The 25,073-nt window shown below is 38.3% G+C and overlaps 1 protein-coding gene across 1 annotated transcript in view; it reads right to left on the reverse strand.

The window, feature by feature from the left end:
• Positions 1-260: 260 nt before the first annotated feature.
• LOC124788956 (THAP domain-containing protein 2-like) overlaps positions 261-25,073 on the reverse strand; it is a 49,759-nt gene continuing 24,946 nt past the window's right edge. Inside the window, exons 3-4 of the mRNA XM_047256245.1 lie at positions 384-516; positions 261-270 (exon numbers count right to left, since the gene is read on the reverse strand). Coding sequence (XP_047112201.1) covers positions 261-270; positions 384-516 — 143 coding nt within the window. The remainder of the gene's footprint in view (positions 271-383; positions 517-25,073) is intronic.

Here is a 25,073-nt window from a genome sequence, read left to right on the forward strand (position 1 = left end):
TTGTGTTCTGACTGTTCATATGACTAAGTGTATTATACCTTAACAAATCCTTGCATGAGTAAATAGCATATCTGCTCAGTAACCGATATCTCCACTTCTTGTGGATACCGTCTATACAAATGGAAAATATATATCACAGAGATTGTCTCTCTCATAATGTGTATTATATAATAACATATCGAATTTCCTCTCAAGAGTTCAACCATGAACTTTCTTCTACTTTAGTGAAGGTTAAACATCATGTATGTGGTTTATATATATCATTTCTTTCTATAAAACACAAATAAAGAACATAGTATTATAATTGTCAGCAAAATATCTCTTTCTCAGTGTCCGTTGCTCAACGTCGGCTGCACAGGTGATCACTGCTCCTTTGCACTTACCTTGCATAGCCTGAAAAGTCAAATGTTGTCTTCCAAGTAGATGTAATTTTGTCATCTGTTCGCTTAAGTGGAGGTGTACGAGTCACAAAAACGGCCTTAATAACTCTCCTATCTTTTGCTTCCTCAGGGTTTTCTGTTGCATGTAAGTATAATAAAGGCTAACATGGCACTAAATTTCACTTTCGTAAAAAAAAAAATATACAAATGTATTCACATGAGGGCTGTGTAAAAATTATTTCAATTTAAGTTCCTTAAAATATTCTCCTGTCTGAACACAGAACTATAAATGTTTTCTTCCACACAATGGCTTAACAAAACTTAACGAAAGGTTACTAAGTTACACTTCTGAAATAAATTAAAGCTAATGTGTTTCCAAGTTACTTTCTTATTACACTTCTTTCCACAGCTGTAATCATCATTATGTTCACTCTGTTTTTCTTGCATTCGTTCATTTTCAAGGGCACGGAAAATAGATTTACATTTAACATCTTGTACTCAAGTGTTCTAACTCATCACAAATGTTTTCTTGCAAACTGAAATTCTTATGTAATCTTAAAGATGTAGACTGTTTACTCACTTCTCTATGTAGCACAATATTACCAAAACATTCTCACTCATTCCTTACTCACATATTCATCATAATATATATATCCTTATACATTAAACATATTCCTCATCAAACATTAATATATCACATATGTAGGGCCATTTGCCACTTTCATTCTCATAAACTCCAATAATATTTTCCTCAAATAATTTCTTGTCTCCATCAACTACTTCACAGTAACTTACCTTCTTATATTAACTTAAATATTAACTCATTCATTCTTACAGCCTCATTCATTCTGCTACATACCTATGTCATTACTGATCTCAATAGCTATTATCTCCTGTCATTAGAGTGCCTTGAAATAACTAATTGTTGATTCACCTTATAATTTACAATTAACAACAAATGTAACCTGTGTAGATCTCATTCCTATATGAATATCTTTTCTTATTCAGTAAGTGTACTCACCTGGATTTACATTCTCTTCATAATTATGTGTACAAGTGTAACTGCAGTATATAATTTCCAAAAATTAACGTTTGTGTTCTTAGGCTGTATAACTTAATGTTCGTGTATTCAATACAAATATTTATGATCTTGTTTTCACAGTGACTTGCTCATGTTCAAATTAGTTGTCATTATATTATGTTGTTTTAGTGCACAAAGGGTTTCAAATGTCTGTGGGGATGCAGCCCCCTCGGCTTGTGAGATAACGCGTATTCTAGGGAGTAACAACCTGGGTGAGGTATGGTTGCTATTCTGAAAGGACCTGATTATAATAGCTGCCATTTTCTGTTCAGTTGTTTTAATTTTGTAGACTTGGGATGTGAACGCAAAAGAACAAGGTCATCAACCTGATAGGTTTGTGTATTTGTAACATGTTTGTCATACTTATCTTTCCTGATCTTGGCTTTATTGCACAACATAGTGTATGCCTGTCTTACTTTCTCTTCCAAAGGTGTATGTGTTGTGGATGCGGTTAGCTTTGGAATGGGCATAGCCCACTTGTTCTGTTCAGGTTTGTTTAATAATAATTCCTGTGGTGGGTATCCTGTTGAGGCATGAGGCCAATTGTTTACTATCTGCTCAAAGGGTGCAAAAAATCCGATCCACTTTGTGTGTTTGCGAGGTGAATGTAGTCTCATGAATTGACCAAACTCTAAAAATCCTTTCTACGGGGTTCCCTTCCGGGTGAAAATGCTGATGTAAGAATATGTTTGATGTTATGTGTGGCAACAAAAGATTTCCATTTTCTTCCCGTAAAATAGGGTGCGTTATCCGTGATAATGCTGTGGGGTTTGCCAAAGCTTGTGAAGTAGCTGTTAGTCAAACGTCTAGCAATAGCAGATGTGTTGACAGTACGGATAGCATACAATTTTAAGTATTTTGAGACGACATCAAGTGCAGCAACGAAGTATTTCACACCTCCACGAGCTGTGGGATAAGGTCCGGTGATATCCAATGATACTAATTCCAGAGGTCGGGTTGGTACAATAGGATGTAATTCAAAGTTTATCGGTTGGAAAATTTTGCTTTTTGGCAGATGATACATTTACGAACAATTTGCAACACTCTCCGACGCAGATTGGGAAAATAACAGTACTGTACTATTTCATCAGTGCATTTGGTGACTCCGTAGTGTCCCAGTGTCTCCGTAGTGTGTGTGAACAGAATAAAATCGTCAACATGCGCGTCAGGTAGACAAACACACCAATGGTGCAAGTCTGGGGTACGCCTATGAAAAAGTACATTTTTGTGTATTGTGTAATATTTTTGCAAGTGTGAAGAAGGATCTGTACGTAATTTCTTTTTGATGTTTGACTACCTGGGGTCGCTGTCCTGAAGTGAAGCAAAGTTCTTGCACATATTGCGGTAGTATGGGGCGTATGTACCGTCATACATAAGTAAGATGTTAAAGTCTGATGTTTACTTGGAAAGTTCCGAAAAATCCTGTATGCCTTGCAACAAACGGGACAGGGCATCGGCTACTACGTTTGATTTACCTTCAATGTAAATAATTTCGAAACTCTATTCTTGGAGTGAAAGGTACCACCGGGTGAGCCGTGAATGAAGCAATTTGCATGATAGCAAGAAAGAAAGAGCTTGATGGTCTGTGAATATGCGAATATGTTTACTCCAAAGAAAGTAGCGAAACTTACGGAATGCCTAAATAATGGCAAGAGCCTTCCGTTGTCACCGAGTACGACCTCTCGCACTCAGTGAGCGTGCGGCTCGCAAAACTTATCGGTTTGATGACAGATTGTCTTGATTCGGATTTAATTTGAAATAGAAAAGCTCCAAGGCCGTATGATGACGAATCCGTGGCTAGGCAAAAATCTGACGTCATGTCGGGGTGGCAGAGGAGGGGTGCGTTCACAAATGCATCTTTAATAGCCTGAAAATTAGCTTGGCAAAACTCTGTCCATCTCCAAATTGCGTTCTTTTTCAGTAGAGTTAGTAGGTGAGAGCTGTTCAGAAGCTGTTGTGAAACGAACTTCCGAAAGAAAGAAGATAATCCTAAGAATGCTTTCAACTGTTTGCGGTTTTGTGGAGGAGGGGAAATTACGAATAGCATCAATCTTCTTAGAATCGGGACTAATGCCTTCCGGCGAGACAATATGGCCTAAAAACTTGATTTCACGCCTTCCTACTTTGGACTTCGAAAGATTTACTGTGACTCCAGCTTGTGAAAATTTAAATAAAATTTGCTGTAACAGATCAATATGTTCCTCCCACGTATTTGTTGCCACGACAATGTCATCGACGGGCCGAGAACGGCGTCAAGCGCCTCGATGAACACGCCCGCGCTTACGCGCAAACCAAAAGGCAACACACAAAACTGATAACTGCGTCCTTCACAAAGGAAAGCAGTGTATTTACGACTGTCATTGTGAAGGGACACCTGCCAGTACGATAAGCGGAGGTCAATATTAGTTAGGTATTGTACATTATAAAATTTTAGCAACTGATCGTTCAAGTTGACGTGTCTTGTGTTAACAGGTATAATAATTTTGTTGATTTCACGTGCGTCTAGCATATGGTGTCAATTTCATTTTCATTGAAAAAGGGGACATTTAAAATTAGAGAAAAACCTGGGACAATGAATAAAAAAACAGGACATAAATACTGTATTGACTAAATTTAATACACATACAAGTTTACCTTTACAACGTGCACTCAGAAGACCCCAAATCACGTTTTACAATTATTTTGCCACACTATTACCGTACTTTTCACTTTTATGTACTTTATCAAGAACTGCATTTTCGTTGAAATTGTATCATAAAAGTCAGTACACGGTACACCATTAAAGTGTGTTTCGACAATGAGTAAGGCCCTCACTGTTTCAACTTTCATTCTGTTTTTTTCATCTGATCACAAAGAGTTCACTAACGAAAACACACATTCCACAGCAGCATTTGACCCAGGAATTTCCAGACAAAACTCCACCAAATGAATCATGTTTTTCATGTTAATGATTTTACTTTTGAAATAAGCAAATATTTTACACCACGTTGCACTAACACTTTCTTTGTCTCCTTCTTCACTTTTTATGAAGTTCTGTGCACATGAAAATTCATCAAACAGTTCGTCTTCATCAACAGGAAAATTTGGTACAATATTTAAAAAAAAAAAAAAAAAAAAAAACACAAGTCCTGAATATCCTTCCACTGTAGCTGCTCCTTTTCAGTATTAACCCAGTCAAATGCTTTAAAAGATGTGAGAAATGGTAAACACCATTCTTTAATATACTCAATGCAAGAGTCATAGATGATGTCAGCATAAATATGAAATTGTTCTACAGTAATTTCACCCTCTTCTTCCAGCTTTCTTAGAGTCTCATGTACAAAGGATGTGAGAAATCTTTCAGATTTTCTACATTTTAATTTGCCCAATAATTTCTTTATTTCTTGATAAACTTCCACTATTGTGATTTCTTGTTTCTCTATACATTTAATTCTTGTGGAGAAAGGTTTTAGCTGGCTAACAAGAAAATGTAGAAGAACAATAGACACAAGGTTATCAAAGAATTGTTTAAGGATAACAGGACACTTATCAAGGGAAATGAAATATTATTTCAAAGTAGGAAATGTCTTTACAATTCTTTCCAATGCTGGTAGTAGAGATAGCCACCTTGTCTTGCTGTGCCTAAGTACAGTTTTGTATTCAGTTTCAGTAAACTTACAGAATTACTTCTGAGATTCAACCGTTACTGTATATATGTGGAAATGCTGGTAGATTTTGTTTACAATTAATTAGCAGTCGATGGGTAGGCAAACTGAGCCAGTTTGTAAGGAATTGTGCACCACATGTGCTGGACAGCCAACACCTACTATATTATTCACTGTGTTCTGTTGCAGTTTATAGAACAAATTGTTTTTTCCTTTCCTCTGCTTACCACCAAAATTGGTGTTAGTGATGTCTGCAGAAACTGCAATCACCTTTCCCTCAAGATCATATTTCTTTAAAACCTCCAGCACATAATTCTGAAGTAAATCTGAAGTTTCTCCAGCTAAATTAATCAATTCGAGCACTTTCACCGTGATGCCATTTTCAGGGTAAAAATACCTGATAAGGAGAGGAACCAACTTCAAATCCAGATGATTCGATGTATCAATCATTACAGAAATGAATCGAGCACTTTTCAGTTTATTTAAAACCTGCTGAGCTGCATACAGTGCAATGACATTTGAAATGATTGCATTACATTTTGTGTCTCCACATGTGAATTTAGGATTGAAAAGTTTTTTAACAACTGCTGTAGTCCAGTCCATTGACTTAAAACTATGGTTATGCATTGCACTATGCTATGCAAACGTAGCTTCTTGTGCTGCCAACTGCCTATCCATTTCTGTTACTGATTTTAAGTTCACATAGTATTCACTCACGCATTTATTTGATCTTTTCGTTTGATCACTCATGCGATGTTTCTTAGTCTTAATGTGATTGACAATGTCATACCTTCCACCATAGCCAATAGCAAATTTTGATCTGCACAACGTACATTCTACAGTTTCTCCACTACCACTGATAAAAGGAAACTTGCTTTTTATATTGCTGTTAAAATTACACTTTCGTTTTGGCATAATGAAACAGTGATTGCACTATGCAAAACATTAAGTGTGGTGACGAAAGCCAGAGAGCAAGTATTAGTGGTGTAGAGTATCTCTGGACCGAAAGGACGGATTCGGTGGATCGATTTAGAAGAGAAGAATCTTCGTTATTATTCGTAACCTATAGTGGGTTTAAATTTACTTGCGATTTGTGACAGTTCGGTACATGTTTGGGGTATGCTGAAAGTCATCACACGCTTCCTAGCGTAAATAATTGAGCAGTTTATAGCAAGTCAAACAACCAGTAGCGTAAAATACCCTAGCCAAGCGGAATCATAAAAAAACGGGACATTTGAGCGTCCCCAAAAAAACTTTCGGGACAGCGGGACATTTGGGTCAAAAACGGGACTGTTCCGGGAAAAACGGGACGAATGGACACCCTAGTCTAGCACCAATCTGACATTGCCACCTTGCTTGTCTACCGCCAGGATAGGACTGCAATAAGGAGAACGTGATTTTTCTGTGACACCCCAGGTCAACATACGCTCGATTTCACGTAAAACTGCAGGTTCCTTCGCCCATGGAATATTATAATGTGTCCTACAATAAGTCTTATGTGGCTTAACATCCATTTTGTAGCTGTAACCCCTGATTACACCAGGCCTCTCACTGAAAACTTGTCCATAATCACATAATAATTTGTACAATTCTTCTTGCTGTTGTTTCGTTAAATAGTCAGATTCGACACATTTCTGATACAATAAATCCCGCTCAATCTCCTGATAGTCTGAATCTTCAAGTGTTAAATTACATACACTAACTATGGTAGGATATACCAATTGAAATTGACTTACTTCGTAATGTTTTTGTCGTGGTTCAATCGTCTTGTTAAGTTCAACATTAATTAGTTGTTCTCCTACAGATAATTGACATACGCCATTACTTAAATCTATGATTGCTTTGTGTTCATTCAAGAAATCCATCCCCAGGATGCAGTGTACGATGAGCTTGTCTACAATCAGAAAATTACACTTGAACTGTGTATTGGAAAATGTGACGTTAACAAGGGCTTGCATGCGTATGTTCTTAGATTTAGTACCTGTGGCACTAACCACATGGCAATTCTGTACGGGTAAAGTAGATATGTTTATAATTTGTTTCAATTCATTATAGAATGAGGTTGACATCACACTTGCAGCAGCACCAGTATCGAATAAAATTTGTACATCATAATCGTTAAACTTAACCCATGCCGTAGCTTGTACGAATTCTTTAACACAACTGTCTGATTTAATGTTTTTCTCGTCGGTTAATTCCTGTTCTGCTGTCATTTTGTCATCGTACCTGAGGAAACAAACCGTCTCAGCCGTTGCGCTCTTACAACACCTCACGACCGAAGCACGAGCGCTTAGCTCGGTCGTCGACTGTTTTCCGTCGTCTGCTGTGTTTGGCCGGGTTCGTTGACCAGCTCTACTATGTTTACATTAAGGCCGGTTGGCACCCACGCGTCAGCTGATGGCGTGCCGCAATTGTTATTGCTACTTCGTGGCGGGGAGTGTATGACTGTACTGGGGAAAGGCGGCGGATTCTGTGGAGGGTTATGATTTGTCATGTGTGAATTTTGTGTGTTCCACATATTCTGTCGGTGATTGTTGGGATTGTTATTGTTTTGGTGGTAATTATGTCTGTTATATGGCATGTTATATGGCAAGGAAACAAAAGAAAAATTCGGAGTAGGTATTAAAATTCATGGAGAAGAAATAAAAACTTTGAGATTCGCCGATGACATTGTAATTCTGTCAGAGACAGCAAAGGACTTGGAAGAGCAGTTGAATGGAATGGACAGTATCTTGAAAGGAGGATATAAGATGAACATCAACAAAAGCAAAACAAGGATAATGGAATGTAGTCTAATTAAGTCGGGTGATGCTGAGGGAATTAGATTAGGAAATGAGGCACTTAAAGTAGTAAAGGAGTTTTGCTATTTGGGGAGCAAAATAACTGATGATGGTCGAAGTAGAGAGGATATAAAATGTAGGCTGGCAATGGCAAGGAAAGCGTTTCTGAAGAAGAGAAATTTGTTAACATCCAGTATTGATTTAAGTGTCCGGAAGTCATTTCTGAAAGTATTCGTATGGAGTGTAGCCATGTATGGAAGTGAAACATGGACGATAAATAGTTTGGACAAGAAGAGAATAGAAGCTTTCGAAATGTGGTGCTACAGAAGAATGCTGAAGATTAGATGGGTAGATCACATAACTAATGAGGAAGTATTGAATAGGATTGGGGAGAAGAGAAGTTTGTGGCACAACTTGACCAGAAGAAGGGATCGGTTGGTAGGACATGTTCTGAGGCATCAAGGGATCACCAATTTAGTATTGGAGGGCAGCGTGGAGGGTAAAAATCGTAGAGGGAGACCAAGAGATGAATACACTAAGCAGATTCAGAAGGATGTAGGTTGCAGTAGGTACTGGGAGATGAAAAAGCTTGCACAGGATAGAGTAGCATGGAGAGCTGCATCAAACCAGTCTCAGGACTGAAGACCACAACAACAACAACAACATGGCATGTTCCTGTCAAAGTAGCCCGGGTTGTACCGGTTAATCTCACGTCTCCTATTGCGGTTGTTGTTGTACTGATTTTCATTTTGCTTGTAGTTACATTACGATAAAGGGTGATAATTGTTGTTGTTGTTGTTGTCGTCGTTATTATTCCACGAATTTCTGCGGTTGTTCCTACCGTCATACACGTTTCTATTTGAATATGTTTCGCGCGGAGGCATCGTATTGTGTAGCGGCGCGGACGGATGGTTCCACCAACCACCGTCACTACAGTTCCTTTGGGGTTGGTGCTGATTTTGGTTACTAATATGAGTAAAATTTGAATGGCGTGAATCGCCTTTGTAAACTACATCCATTTGATCTAAGAAGTTTAAGAAAGTCTTAACGCCATTCTCCGGTACTCCTATTAATCTGTCTCGGTATGGAAAGGGGAAGTGGCTCTTTAAAGTGTCAATTATCGCTGGCAAGTCGGCTGGTTTGGACCAGTACAGTGTCTTGTCTAGGTACCTCTCAAAGTATTGTCTTAATGTCTCTTTTTTTAGGGTCATAGGTCTCGGGGTTGCACACTTCCCTCCTTAGACTCTGTTGCTCATTCTCGGACCAGAATTCGTTCAAGAAGGCTTGTTCGAACTGTTCAAACGTAAGGCACCGCCGTTTCATAGTGGCACCCCACTTAGCTGTTCGTCCTCTCATGAGATTGGTGACGTATCTGATTTTATCGACTTCTGACCGACTACGTGGAAAACCACCGTCAAATGATCTAATAAACACAATAGGGCGGATTTTCTGCTTGTTCTCACTGGAAAATGTCTGGAAATACCCATGCCTTACAAATGTGTCATCGACCATGCCGGTTTGCATAACTGTATTGATGTGGTTTGTGTCACTTCCTACTCTAGGTGTTGTACCGTAATATTGCTCTTTTGGTGGAAAAGAAAGCGGCACATTGTAATTTTGATTGGAAATAGGTGATTCCACAATAGCTGTTCTGTCTGTGTCATTCGCCGTGGTTTTAGCTGTTTTGTCGTTCCCTGAGGATGCGTTTGCACCAATCGCCAAACACGGCACAACATTGTCTCGTAATTTTGTCACTTCGTCTTCTATGTGTTTTGCCTCGTCTTTAACATGTGTCTTTGTTTTTGAAAGTATGTCCTGTGTAATTGTTTCAAGTTTTTTTGCCCAGATAGTCGTCACACAATTTACATTCATGTACAATTCTCTCGGCCATGTTGGTGTCGTTGTTTAGTGACGCGAGGTCCGCTCGATCTTCTAATTTTCCTATCTTGTCTTTGATGTGGGTTTGTTCAAGGACTACCATTGTGAGCTGTTGGGTAACATCTCCCACTTCTTCAGTCAGCTTTTCTTGGGTGGAGCTAGCTGAAGTGTGGGCCTGAGCTACCTCTTCCACACGGATGTTCACTTCCTGCTGCACATTAACTATTTAACTGATTCTCATCAGCCGCCCTGTGTGGACGTGCGGTTCTAGGCGCTTCAGTCTGGAACTGCGTGACCGCTACGGTCGCAGGTTCGAATCCTGCCTTGGGCATGGATGTGTGTGATGTCCTTAGGTTAGTTAGGTTTAATTAGTTCTAAGTTCTAGGCGACTGATGACCTCATAAGTTAAGTCGCATAATGCTCAGAGCCATTTGAACCATTTGAACTGATTCTCACATCGGGTGATATTGTTTTTTGTTTCATGTGTGAATGTAACCAAAGTTTGTTCCTGTTTAGTGACTCGGTCGGACAATGTCTCAAATCGCTGGCTGAGCTGTTGAGTGGTGTTATTTAATTCTGTCATCTTTTTTTGTCGTTCGTTCAAAATTTTCGGTCATAGTGTGGTTTAATATGTCAATTTTCTGACTAACGTCTCGTTTCATGTCTGCAAATAACTCTAATAGACGGTCCAGTTTGTCAGTCTCCTGTGTCCGATTTGTGTCACATTGCTGAATTTGTCTCATTCGGTTCTGACATTGATGTTAACAATGGCACTGATGGTCTAGTCTCGCGTCCATTCCACATTTCGTCATTTAAAGTCGCCATCTGTGTATTATTACAAATGTTGCGAGTTTGAGGCAAATTCATTGCATTGATCTGTGAACTCGTCCATGGAGGGAAACGCAGACTTTCTTGTTGGTTGAACGATGAATCTACTTCACTTAACTCATCTGCCGAATCTATCTCTACCTTACCGCGTTCCATTGTAATAGGATGTATAATCGTAAGTCAAAAAGAGAATAATATAAGTCTGATTAATAAAGATTTGACTCGGATTTAGGTTGAAATATTTTCTCGACAATGTAAATGATTTCTCTATTGCAAACAATGGTTGAGAAAGATGCAGCAGGGCGGACAAAATTTTTCGTAACAAATAACTGTTTGGCGGTCAAATTCACGATCTTCATATGCTACAACAATTCTATAATTACCACAAACTACAATAGAGATAGATAATTTTGGAAAAATGTAGAAGAAAACTACAGAATGCATGGGAAGGGAAAAATGGATTCTGCAGTTGGCTATTGAATGCTTGAATGAAACATAATTGTGTGACTCACCATTAAATTTTCTGTCCTGCAGCGGCTGGTCAATCACTTCTGCGTAAATCGTATTCGTCAAAATATGGATTTTCTTAATACATCTCCATCGGATAGTCACCAAAAGGTCTCAAAATAATAGTTTTGCAACAATATATGCCATGGAAAGAAAAACAGATTGAATTAGTTACAAAAATTCTTTACAATATCGTTGTATAATCATTTGCTTAGGTACAATAAAGTTGGGCTTTTAGTTACTATTTAAATTTAAGGATTTTTGGTTATTCTAAGTTGGGAAAAAATACAAAGGTTTCAAATTTGCTCAAAAACGTCACATCCGAAAATTGTGTCCTGTCGCGGGAGCCAGTTGTAGTGGTTATTAAAAAAGAAAAAGAGAGAAGAACAGAAAAGGTTGAAAATGTAGGAAGAAAAGAGTGAATAAAAAGGGGGTTGTAAAATCGTTAATGACCGTGAAAAAAGGGAAATAATGAAATGCAAATCGGACTTCGTATTACAGAAAAGTCATCGGACTTCGTGATTCGGAAAGGCTATTGCTGGGTGGTCCTTGTGGACAAATGTAACTAACAGGGGGAAATGGCGTAGATAAGAGTTCATCCTTTACCAGGTTAACATGTTCCACATCCAAGAGGATTTCCTCAACACGGATCTATGGAACGAAAAACTAATCTAATCTAATCTTCGTGTGACGTCCAGGTCTTCAGAAATCTCCTACTTCATTTCTGCGTGAAAAGTCTGCTCCGAAATCTTGCAATAAGCTTCATCGTCCAGGAATTTCTAATGTAAACAAAACCGTCTTGATATTAAATGCAATTTATTTTACGTTGCTTCCCTCCTCCAAATGTCATAACTTCCACAATGTCTACACAATAATAAGTTTTTTTTTCGTCTTCATCAGATCACATCTGCATTAAGCTTCCGCTCTCGAGAGACAATAGACGAACAGAAAAAAAAAGTTACAGTTTTAGTATTTTCTCTGCCGTCGAGCGCCCATACCGCTGCGACGGTATAATTTATATCTGAGGGGTCGAGTGTAGCAGGACGAAATTCAAAGTACCGCTACACCGGTAGCGTGGAGAACTTAAAATATGGCGTTTGTCAAGATCCTTCACTAATAATTTTACTATGATCATAAATAAAATTACCATCATTGTTATCGTGTATCGACTAGTAAGGATTGTACTTTATAAACCTCATTTAAACTCTTCAGTACTCGGCTGAGCATTGTGACAGTTCATATAGTGTGATCATCCCCATCATTTGACAGTTATACTCTGTTCTGTTGGAGTCCACTTTGAATAATCCTCAACACTACAATTGGTTGTGTCAAACTAAACAGCACTTAGAAAAATACAATTTTGGTGTTAATTCAAATTACCATTTGTGAAAAGTGAGTCTTAGTACAGGAATAATGCAATAGGAGATCTGTAGTAGATTCACTTAAAACGAATAGTGTTTCTAGACAAGAAAGTTGCTGCTGTTAAAGGCATTCAAGGACTGGTTTATTGATTCCTTAACTAGAATACGTCAATATTTCCAGTCTTGTATTTCTGTAAGATCTGCGCTTGTTTCAGAAACTGCTATTAATTGAGCAGTGCAGGACGGTAGTTACAGCACTGGGCTTGAATTTTGGAGTGGTAGGATTTAAATGCTTGTCATCCAGTTTTGTGTTTCTATAGTTTAGTGGAAATAAATCCAAATGCTAGGTAGGTTCCTTTGTTAAGGAAACTATAGATTTCCTTTCTGTTCTTGTCTGATGGGACCTTGTGCTTAATCTTTTAATGACCTTTACATAAACAAGATGTCCCATCCAGATCTTCCTTCAGCTCCCATTAGACCTCACATCCTGGTCTTGCTTCAGCTCCCATTAGATCTCACATCCTGGTCTTACTTCAATTCCCATTAAATCTCTCCCAATGAAACATGTGCTACAGTTGGTGAGAATTTTGACCTAACTTCTTGGATCTCAAGATTATTTCTACTTGTTGGAAAGGTAAAGATCAACCCTTCTGCCAAGAAACAGAGCTACTGCCTCCGAAAGCTTGCTTACATAAAACTTTTTTTTTTTTTTTTAATGTGTTCTGCTGCTGCTTGGTGAGTAGAATTTTTATCCAATTGCTTTGAATGCTCAGAAATTGATTATTTTTTGTAGTTACAAGCTAATCCGTCTGTTGTTGTTTTGTAGGGCAAAATTATCAGCTTATGAGGCTTTTATTAAGATAGTTTACTGCTTATAGCTGTCTACAAGTAATCAAATAAGATTTTGTGTAACAAGTCCTGAAAATGTTTCTTACCTGATAGAGTAACTAACAGGTTCTGTAAATAGTGTTTTTCATAGTCGTTAGAAAACACTTGAAAATCCACATATATAAATATGGGATTGGAGGGACTCTTGTTACTCTGCATCAGTAGGCCATGTTAAAAGCCTTGAAAACATACATGAATTTCTGTTGAAATTAATATTTTCTTAATTCAGAGGGTTTGTTCTATGGCATGTCCATATGTTAGTCTATTTTGAATGGAAGTGGTATTTTCTTACAGTTAGCATTTTTAAGAGGTTGCGTGATAGACAGAACAGCTTCTTTCCTATTTTACTTACAGTACACCCAGTTGCTAGTATGCCTGGATTTATCAAAAGATGCTTTATATGTGTAATCCATTAGTGTTTCAAGCTGCACATCGTCTGTCACTGCAAGCATGTCAGTAGTTCTGGCAGGATCCTGATTCAAAATAGGAAGTGCCCAGTTGATACGGAAGACTGAGAAAGTTATATATCCAGAGTAGAACAAAAACTTTCAAGCCTTTGATAATGCAGAATTTACTCAAGAACCCAGATACCGAGATGCAAGTGTGCCTAGAAAGTAAAGCACCGCACTTTCTCCCCTTCAACAATTCTTCATTAAACATAATGAGAATTATATACATGAAAGAATGGTGCTTTATCTACACACCCAATTTTTTCCACATAACCTCCATCCCGTTCTGTGGCCTCCTTTCAGTGTAGAATGAGGGTGTGTATGACCTGTCAGTACTATTTCTTGTCCTAGTGGCGGAGTCAATGCTTCACTGTGTGAATCACTTCGTCATCATCCTCAAAACGTCTTCTTGAGTCGTAATTTGTCTGTCCTTGCAAATGACATCATCAGCTCACTGTAACTTGTCAGATGTGACAGCTGTGGAGGTCTCCCCAACTACTGCAAATTGTGGAGTTCCACCGAACCACCTTCTGATGACCTCACCCTACATGCCCAGTAACTAACTGTACTTCTGTCGACAGCAGATGCTCCATGGATTTTGCATAAGCGTTTGTGAATATTCCCGACAGTTTGTTTCTCTGCAGTGAGAAATTCAATGACAGCACGTTGCTTGTAACGTACATCACATATGACACCATTTTTAAAGTTTCATGCAGCTATGCTATCTGTTGGAAGCGACGGAAACTTGGCATGCTCATTCAGAAGAGGTCAAACATACAAATACAATGTTTTGCATTTGTAGAATTTTTTTTTGTGCATTATTTTGTGGACAAACCTTGTAGACTGGAGCCACACAAGTGAAAAGACGTGGAGTCATGTAGCCATCTCATGAACATTCTTTTGTGTCGTACACCTCACATTGGAGCTTGATAATGAACTAGCCCTCTTCTTGTTATTGCTCATAGTTAGCGTACTTTGAAATTAAGTAATCTGAACCACATTTTGAAAAGTTATTGCTGAAAAAAGAAATCAGTGGCTAGTTTACATACGGTCCAGTTCAGGTTATTACATTGGTGCGAATGTAGTTAATACATTGAAAGTGGTTTTCCGTTAAGGAGAGCTGTACTTCTTCCCAATCTCAAGTAAATGCGTGAAATAGTCATATGCAGAGTATATTGATGTGCATTGTATTTCTCTTGTGTATAGGATTTATGAAGTAATTAGTGACTCGGATTAACAGTTATTTCTCCGATTAAAACTAGGTAGACTGTTGCATATTTATAAACTCAGTCTTGTCATAAAGCTATTTTAAGTATCGAGTTGAATTTCTGTTGATTTATTTTGAACAGGATAATGGTGTTGCTTAAGGAAGTTTCCTCAGTGTTAATGTTATTACCATCACAGTTAAGGGGACCACACCCTGCCAGTCTAACCCATGTTAATTTAGGCAAGTATTTGACCCATTTCTGAAAAAAACTATTTGATGCAGGACCTTAATATTTTTACTGTATTTTATATGATGCTAATAGTCAACTGTACTAAAATCTATTTTATCCATTGTATAGTTTTTAAGAAATACTTTTAAAATTTATTAACAAAATATATTAAGTTTTTTCTGCGGAAAGTAATATTTGTGAACTTCTTAATGTTGTGGTTGTGGTCTTCAGTCCTGAGACTGGTTTGATGCAGCTCTCCATGCTACTCCATCCTGTGCAAGCTTAATCATCTCCCAGTACCTACTGCAGCCTACATCCTTCTGAATCTGCTTAGTGTATTCATCTCTTGGTCTCCCTCTACGATTTTTACCCTCCATGCTGCCCTCAAATACTAAATTGGTGATCCCTCGATGTCTCAGAACATGTCCTACCAACCGATCCCTTCTTCTAGTCAAGTTGTGCCACAAGCTCCTCTTCTCTCCAATTCCATTCAATACCTCCTCATTAGTTACGTGATCTACCCATCTAATCTTCAGCATTCTTCTGTAGCACTGCATTTCGAAAGCTTCTATTCTCTTCTTGTCTATGCTATTTATCGTCCACGTTTCACTTCCATACATGGCTACACTCCATACAAATACTTTCAGAAATGACTTCCTGACATTTAAATCTATACTCGATGTTAACAAATTTTTCTTCTTCAGAAATGCTTTCCTTGCCATTGCAATTCTACAATTTATATTCTCTCTACTTCGACCATCATCAGTTATTTTGCTCCCCAAATAGCAAAACTCCTTTACTACTTTAAGTGTCTCATTTCCTAATCTAATTCCCTCAGCATCACCTGACTTAATTCGACTACATTCCATTATCTTCGTTTTGCTTCCCTTGATGTTCATCTTATACCCTCCTTTCAAGACACTGTCCATTCCGTTCAGCTGCTCTTCCAAATCGTTTGCAGTCTCTGACAGAATTACAATGTCATCGGCGTACCTCAAAGTTTTTATTTCTTCTCCATGGATTTTAATACCTAATCCGAACTTTTCTTTTGTTTCCTTTATTGCTTGCTCAATATACAGACTGAATAACATCGGGGATAGGCTACAACCCTCTCTCACTCCCTTCCCAACCACTGCTTCCCTTTCATACCCCTCGACTCTTATAACTGCCGTCTGGTTTCTGTACAAATTGGAAAAACCTTTTGCTCCCTGTGTTTTACCCCTGCCACCTTCAGAATTTGAAAGAGAGTATTGCAATCAACATTGTCAAAAGCTTTCTCTAAGTCTACAAATGCTAGAAACGTAGGTTTGCCTTTCCTTAATCTTTCTTATAAGTCTGGTCAGTATTGCCTCACGTGTTCCAACATTTCTATGGAATCCAAACTGATCTTACCCAAGGTCAGCTTCTATCAGTTTTTCCATTAGTCTGTAAAGAATTCGTGTTAGTATTTTGCAGCTGTGACTTATTAAACTGATAGTTCGGTAATTTTCACATCTGTCTACACCTGCTTTCTTTGGGATTGGAATTATTATATTCTTCTTGAAGTCTGAGGGTATTTCGCCTGTCTCATACATCTTGCTCACCAGATGGTAGAGTTTTGTCAGGACTGGCTCTCCCAAGGCTGTCAGTAGTTCTAATGGAATGTTGTCTACTCCGGGGGCCTTGTTTCAACTCAGGTCTTTCAGTTCTCTGTCAAACTCTTCATGCAGTATCATATCTCCCATTTCATCTTCATCTACATCCTCTTCCATTTCCATAATATTGTTCTCAAGTACATCACCCTTGTATAGACCCTCTATATACTCCTTCCACCTTTCTGCTTTCCCTTCTTTGCTTAGAACTGGGTTTCCATCAAAGCTCTTGATATTCATGCAAGTGGTTCTCCTTTTTCCAAAGGTCTCTGTAATTTTCCTGTAGGCAGTATCTATCTTACCCCTCATGAAATATGCCTCTACATCCTTACATTTGTCCTCTAGCCATATCTGCTTAGCCATTTGCACTTCCTGTCGATATCATTTTTGAGACTTTGTGTTTCTCCCTGAAACTCTGTACAGCCTCTGGTTCTTTCAGTTTATCGAGGTCCCATCTCCTTAAATTCCCACATTTTTCAGTTTCTTAAGTTTTAATCTACAGTTCATAACCAATAGATTGTGGTCAGAGTCCACATCTGCCCCTGGAAATGTCTTACAATTTAAATCCTGGTTTCTAAATCTCTGTCTTACCATTATATAATCTATCTGATACCTTTTAGTATCTCCAGGGTTCTTCCATGTATACAAACTTCTTTCATGATTCTTGAACCAAGTGTTAGCTATGATTAAGTTATGCTCTGCGCAAAATTCTACCAAGTGGCTTCCTCTTTCACTTCTTAGCCCCAATTCATATTCACCTACTATGTTTCCTTCTCTCCCTTTTCCTGCTCTCGAATTCCAGTCACTCATGACTATCAAATTTTCGTCTCCCTTCACTATCCGAATAATTTCTTTTATCTCCTCATACATTTCATCAATTTCTTCGTCATCTGCAGAGCTAGTTGGCATATAAACTTGTACTACTATAGAAGACGTGGGCTTCGTGTCTATCTTGGCCACAATAATGCGTTCACTATGCTGTCTGTTGTAACTTACCCGTACTCCTATTTGTTTATTCATTATTAAACCTACTCCTGCATTTCTCCTATTTGATTTTGTATTTATAACCCTGTATTCACCTGACCAAAAGTCTTGTTCCTCCTGCCACCGAATTTCACAAATTCCCACTATATCTAACTTTAACCTATCCATTTCCCTTTTTAAATTTTCTACTGGAAAGGCTGCTGCCCCTCTTCAGGAGCCACACGTTTGTCTGGCCTCTCAACAGATACCCCTCCATTGTGGTTGCACCTATGGTACAGCTATCTGTATCGTTAAGGCACGCAAGCCTCCCCACCAACGGCAAGGTCCATGGTTCATGAAGGGGAAAACTTCTTAATGGGGAATATTAATGACTGTAGTACCAGAGGTGGCTTTCTATATTATGCAGAGTCTCTGAAAATTTCATTTATTTATCTATGACAGTTTCTGATGTAACGGGGCATATATACTGAAAATTTTAGTTTGCGAGAAATTGACTTTAAAGAAAAAACTTTTGAAATATGTTACTTACAGTTAATTAAAACAGCCCTGCTGCATATGATGGCCCTTCTTTGGCCTCTAGCAGGTCTTCCAGCTTCTTTTTCACCTTCCTGGAAGTTTATCTTGCTTTCTTGACCTGTCTGCATGGGCTATCCTCATTTTATCGCAGTGTTGCAGCCCACTGAGCATATTTTCACCAGGATTAATTCCCAGCTTTTTCAGTACCCAACACTTTCCAATATTACCAAAATTGAATGTAATAACAGCATCATGAAATCCTAGTTTCATTGTATGCATGGCTACAAATACAGTTTTAGGAAGGCGGTTCCGAATTATGCTGTTGAAACATTCATTTGGGTTCTGTGTCTGCCCATGCAGACATTTCCTTAGGAGGTCAGGATGAGCCACATCTCTGAAAATAAGTTTAATTGCTGTAATAACAGCAGCAGGAAGAGAATGCTGGTGAGAATAAGATTCTCCAGTTGCCTGAGCCCTATTGTATTTGCATCATGAATTTTCTGCTGATGGACACAATCCATGTAATGGCTTATCATCAGTAGAGGACTTATGGAAGATTATGGCACAAACATCTCTCTTCATTGACTCCAGATTTTCTTTATTTCTCCTCAGTTTTAGTTAACTGACCCTGTCCGGTCAACAATTTTCCATCTTCTAATTTTTTTTTTTTCCTCTCATATCAGCAGTTAGTTTTCTCAGCCTTGTTCCCAAATGTTTTTGAACATGGCCTACACATTCTATTTTGCTAACAATGGCATCTCCATATGGCTTAGAGTTCACCATATTGTTGTATGCCTTACTGTCACCATTGCCCAAATATTTGGTGTACCGTGCGCCTCTTGTTTCTACGGGGCGGTGAAATATTTGTTGTACTCCATGAAGTTCTATACCACCACTTGTTCCTCTAAAATTAGCCACACAGTTGTGTTCTGTATGTTGACTTTACAACATTTGCAATATTTAGACATTATCTCCACATGTAACACTTTACCGGTGTCTACACTCGTGGCATTACTACTCCATTCAGAGAAGTATGTCCTCTTTTGTGCCATCTTCCATCAAGTGCAACTGCAATATCTGAACATCCATCACTTTCTTCCACTGCTTCCTTAACGGCCAGTTTCATGCTTTCCTCACTGACCTAACATACATCTTTCTCTAGTATTGTTGGTTGATGTAAGTTCATCACTGAACAAAATCTTCTCCCTACAGTCATGCCCTTGCCAATGGATCGTAAGGCATAAACTAATCTAGTATTGATTTCATAAGGGCCATTTGCATCTTGTTTTGAAGAATTTATAAATGAAATCACAGCTGAGCATTTAGTGGAAATTAAATCCAAAGCAATTGCAAGGCCTTTCCTCCCACTGGCACTCTCACAAATTTTCACACTCTGTGACTCACCACACTGTCTACATTGTACAAATTTAGAAATTACATCTGATAATATTCTCAAATTTATAATAATGTTACTGCACTCCTTGTCACTTACAGTAAACTCGTAACTCTCTTGAAATGTTGAGAGCTTCTTTGATTATGCACTTGTTGAAGAATTACAATTAGAAACATCGTTGCCAGGCAACATAACCTCTTGTACAGAAAGCTTTCTAAACTTGTTTCCTCTAAATTGTTGTTTCTTAAAATGCCTTTATGTTTCATCATCTTCAATAAACACACATAAACAAGCACTGCAAATGTAAGTATAACAACTACTCGCAATCACACTTGAACAAAAGTATGCGCGTGTTTGAAAGCTTGTTATTTACAAACAGCAGAAACAAAAGAATACCGACTGTTGCATTCCAAGGATAGCCAACACACTTTGGAGTAAAAAAAAAAATATCCGTAACATGCAAAGTAGGGGATATAAAGATCTAAAATATATGCAGAAAAGAGGGCATGGCACATACACACGTGGTAGGAAAATGCTCTTTAATTGCTCGAAAAAAAATTTTTTTAGCAAAATCCTTTTCAAAGTACTTAATTATCTATCGAAATTTATGAAAACCGAAAAGTGATTTTTTTTCACCCTGAACCATGGTGTAGTCCCCTTAACAACATATAAGTGAATGATAATTAGAGGTGGCAAAAAATAACGTAACTGATAGAAATAACCGGTTACTGAGAAGTAACGGTTACTGCGATAACCGTTCCTCTGATTCTGGCAGTTATTTCAATAACTGTTTAGTGTCAACAGTGCCTCGCGCCATCTGTTGACCGAAAGATCGTACTGCGCATTTGGAAGGCGTTCTATAGACCATGGGAATAACTGTGAGACTGCGCGCCATCTGTTGATAAGAACTGTGTACTATTTCGTGGGCCTTCGTTACTTTTAGCATAAACAATTAAATAAAGTTAATGTCCAAGCCGTGGCTGATAGGAGCTGCAGTACAGGCATTAACAAGTACGGTCGTTCCCTTAAGCCACCGCCTTACGTGTTAATTTAGCTTGGACGGGTAGTACAAGGAAAGTTACTTAGGAATTCGAGCGACTATGGAAATAACTGTCAGAGACCGGTATTCTCCTCTGGCAGTTATCGTTATTGGCTCGTAGTTCTAGTTCTCTGGTAGTTATCGGGCTACCACCACAGATAACCTGGAAGCTGGTAACGGAATAACTGTGTGTGTAGACGTTCCTGACTCGGTGACTCCAGTTAAAGGTCGTAGTTCCAGGTGATATTTCCAGAGAGGATAGTAACTGAAGCGAACAAATATTTTCGCACTGCTACGGAAATAGCCGCTGGCCATCGCGAATGACAAATAACATGTCAGACAGTATAACATAATACAGTGGAATATAATAATTATTATCCTCATCATTTGTCAGGAGATTGTCAAAATATGTGAATATATCACAGTAACTGCTAATATTTACAGAATTGGTACACTGACAGAATAAAACACAGTTACGTACTTTTAATAAATTTATCGTACACAGAATAACCGATCTTGACTGTTGCAACCAAGTGTTGTCAAAACTGAAATATAGCAGAATTTTTACCTAAGCTGGTCTATCAGTCTCTGTTGCGATATTCATCTGCAGAGTAGAAGGAGGGGTCAGTGGAAGCGTCTGATTCCACCCGTCTGCTTCGACGTAAAGGTGTTGTGGTGTGTGAATGTCATTACGGCACGGTGTTTATGAGTTGGTTTTTTTGTCTGTGTGTGTGTGTGTGTGTGGGGGGGGGGGGGGGGCTGTCGATCTAGGTTGCAGTGCCGGAATTTGCTGGTGGTAATTAATATTTTTTTTTTTCTAGCTGTGATGTTTTGTGTATTTATGAAGTATTGAATGTGATTTAATTTATGTAGGGATGATTGATTTGTGGACTTTTGGGATTGTGGTTTTATTTTTCGCAGTTGTAGGTGTTGGTATTTGGCATCAGTAGCTGTGGTGGACCTATATAGGTCACCGGAAATGACCGATTCCCATTTTCATAGTTGTGTGTGTTGATGTTTTAGTATCGTCATCTGAGGTTGCCCTATGTAGGTCAAGGGAAATGTCTGATTCCAATTTTCGTACTTTTAGTTGTGGGTATTGGTGTTTTGGTATGGTCACCTATAGTTGACCTATATTGTTCAAGGGAAGTGTCCGATTCCTGCAGATTTTTGTTGGTGTAGCAGAATGCTGTATTTTTTTCTTTTTGTTCTTCATTTTGTGTTTTGAGATCATGGTGTGTTTTTTTTTACTAGCTTGTCCTCACCCTACAACCCCCAACTTCCCACAGTTGTCCCATTGGTTTGATTGTATTTTTGGTGGGAAATGTTATTGTATTATTTATATGTAACTTCGTGTTTGTTGCCATGTGTATGTAGTGACGTCATAGACACTTAAAATAGCCATTTCCGGCATATTGATAACGGGTGGAATCAGACACTTCTGTATCAAATAGTCTTTCAAACACACTGTAAACCGTGCCTTATCTGAAACCAAGTTTTTAATGGTTGCTGACTTGCTGACAGTTTATTGAAAATGCATGTTCCTGAATATTGGACCCCTTTTGGACCAAGGTAACTAATTTTAGGTCTTTATGTAGATTGCTGTTTCCATTTCTAGTACTGATATTATGTATTAAGCTGTTGGTTGGAAATACTTGAAACAAATTTCATAAAGGAATAAATATACTAGGAAGCAGTGGTTAGAATGCAAAGTTCCTTGAACAGGTTCCTACATGATGTTCTTGAATTGATACCACAAACGATTTTTATTACACGCTTTTACATGCGAAAAACTTTTGCTACGTTTGATAAGTTACCACAGAATATGCTCCCTTATGAAATAATAGAATGAAAAAATGTGTTGTGCCCTTCCCAACTGAATTTATTATCGAGTTGTAGTCCCAGAAATGTAACACTGTCAACCTTTTCGATCTGCATGTCTTCATATGTTATAAACATGCTATCGCTGGAGAAATCGAGCAGTTTGCAAATCTGACATAAAACTTGGATTAGCGTACTCACACTTTCCCCAATAGGACTAGCTTTTACAGCACAGGAGTAAACGAATCTGTCACATTACGTATATTTTTTGTTGTATTATAAGGCTGTACACTTTATTCTATTATGCGAGCAGCACAAGAAATTAAGCTTCGAATTTAACCTACAGTACTCAGTTTACATATTACTTCATACTTAAAAACGCACGTTGTTAACATTTTACTTAAACAGTGCTTTAGCGAAGTTCCGCGTACTTTCTGTCGCAGCTGCGAAGATAATATTTCTAATAGCGACCGATAACCTACAAACATATAATATGAAACACTAATAATCGTTCTAACATCAACTAAAATGTACCCGGAGTTAATAAGCTGAGGTTATGACACGATTCATACGACATTCCTGCTATTTCACACTACTCGCAGTTCTGCTGATAACTAAACTGATGGATTCCAACTATGTCGTTATTTAACTGTCGGAGTTATCGGTATTCGCTAGCGAAAAATAACTTGGCAGTTATTAATAACCGTTAACGATAACGGTTATCAAAGAATAACTGGAACTGTGATAACGGTTACTCCAGAATAACCGTTTGGCCCACCTCTAATGATAATGAACTAATTGACAGGTACTACATAAACAACCAGAGAGTGAACTTCGCAAGCCTCTCACTCTGTTCACTGTTAACGTATCGGTCTGGTATCACAGTTGCGGATGCACTTGCAGCTGGTCATGTAAAAATCATGATTTTGTTTTTGTTGTTTGCATTGTTTCTGTATGTGGCTTGTCTGTCTCAAATGATAACGTCTTAAACTAGTTGTAATAGTGCCCAGTAAAGTGATAAGACTATACACTCTGTTATTCAAGCCCGATGAAACATGTCAGTGGGCAGTATGTGAATAATCGCAAAACAGAAACGCCATTCAGTTTTTGCTGCAGCTGTATTGTGTATGCAGAACAGTGTGAACCAGAAATTGTTCTCTCCCATGCTCAGCTGACAATCACTTCGTGATTTTGATCAAAGTATAGTGTCCACAGTATGATAACGAATTAGGTGCTTAAATTAGTGAACAATTTTACTCTTGTTCCAGTTGAGTAACAGGAACTAATAGCTGCAGTTGACTAGGAAGACTGAACTGGACAAAGTAGTTGAGGTTCGCGCCAAATTTTTGTTCAACAATTTGTCATTAATGAGACATTTAGAACCACCGGCATTGAAAATGAAGCATTCCTAGTGTTACACTTTTGATTAAGGTCCTGAGCTTCTTATCATATTATTAAAGAACATGGTTGCAACACAAGGAAGTCAAAAATGCCTGTGTGATATTGAACACTACAAAGGCTAAGGGCCTTTGCACAAAAAGAGAAAGTGTGTGTGTGTGTGTGTGTGTGTGTTCGTTCCTACCTCTGAAAGGGAAATTTGTCCAGTAGCTTAATCTTCTTTCAGATGTGCCCGTGTGTCACTCAACGCTGCTTGAACGTAGTGAGTAGCAATCTGTCCTATTTCATCCCAAATTTACCATTGTGTGACAAACATACGATCAAAATGCTGGTTTATACTAAATGATGGACTCATTTACAGACCTTCGTATTTATCCAAATCCAAAATGAACAAGCTTTATACCAAAGAAAGGACAAAGTTTTAAAGTTTTTTTCATTATATTTGATATCAATTAAATAAATTTAATAATTTGTAATTAATTAGTTTTCAAGAATTATTTAATAATTAGAAATGATAAATGTTCAATGTGGTCACCGTTGGATGCATGGCAGCAGTGATCCAGTTCTACAGATTGCTCAGAGTTTTTGGTAAAAGTGGGATGTACGCAGCTTCCTTCACATAGCCCCATAACTATAAGAAATAGCCCCAGGGTGCGAAATCAGGAGATCTCGGTGGCCAGAAGTGCAGGGTCAGGTACTCAAGTCCCATGTGACCGATCCAGTGCTGAGGGAGGGAGTCATTTAAAAAGCCTTGTGCATCATGGCGCCAATTGGGCGGATCCTGTTGGAAAATGAAATCCTGTGAATCTTCCATAACTTGAGGGAACAGCCATTGTTCCAACATGTCCAGGTATCTGATTCCCGCTGCAGTTTTTTCCGCAAAGAAAAGCTGTCTGTAGACCTTTGTATGGGATACGGCACAGAACATGATCTTCGGTGAGTCTATTTCGTGTTGCAGAGGTGAATTTGGATTTTCCAAACCCCATATGTGAACATTGTGTCTGTTGACTTTGACTTTTCCACTAAGGTGGGACGTCGCTTCATCATTAAAAATTACAC

This window comes from Schistocerca piceifrons, chromosome 3, assembly GCF_021461385.2.
Source record: "Schistocerca piceifrons isolate TAMUIC-IGC-003096 chromosome 3, iqSchPice1.1, whole genome shotgun sequence".
Lineage (NCBI taxonomy): Eukaryota > Metazoa > Arthropoda > Insecta > Orthoptera > Acrididae > Schistocerca > Schistocerca piceifrons.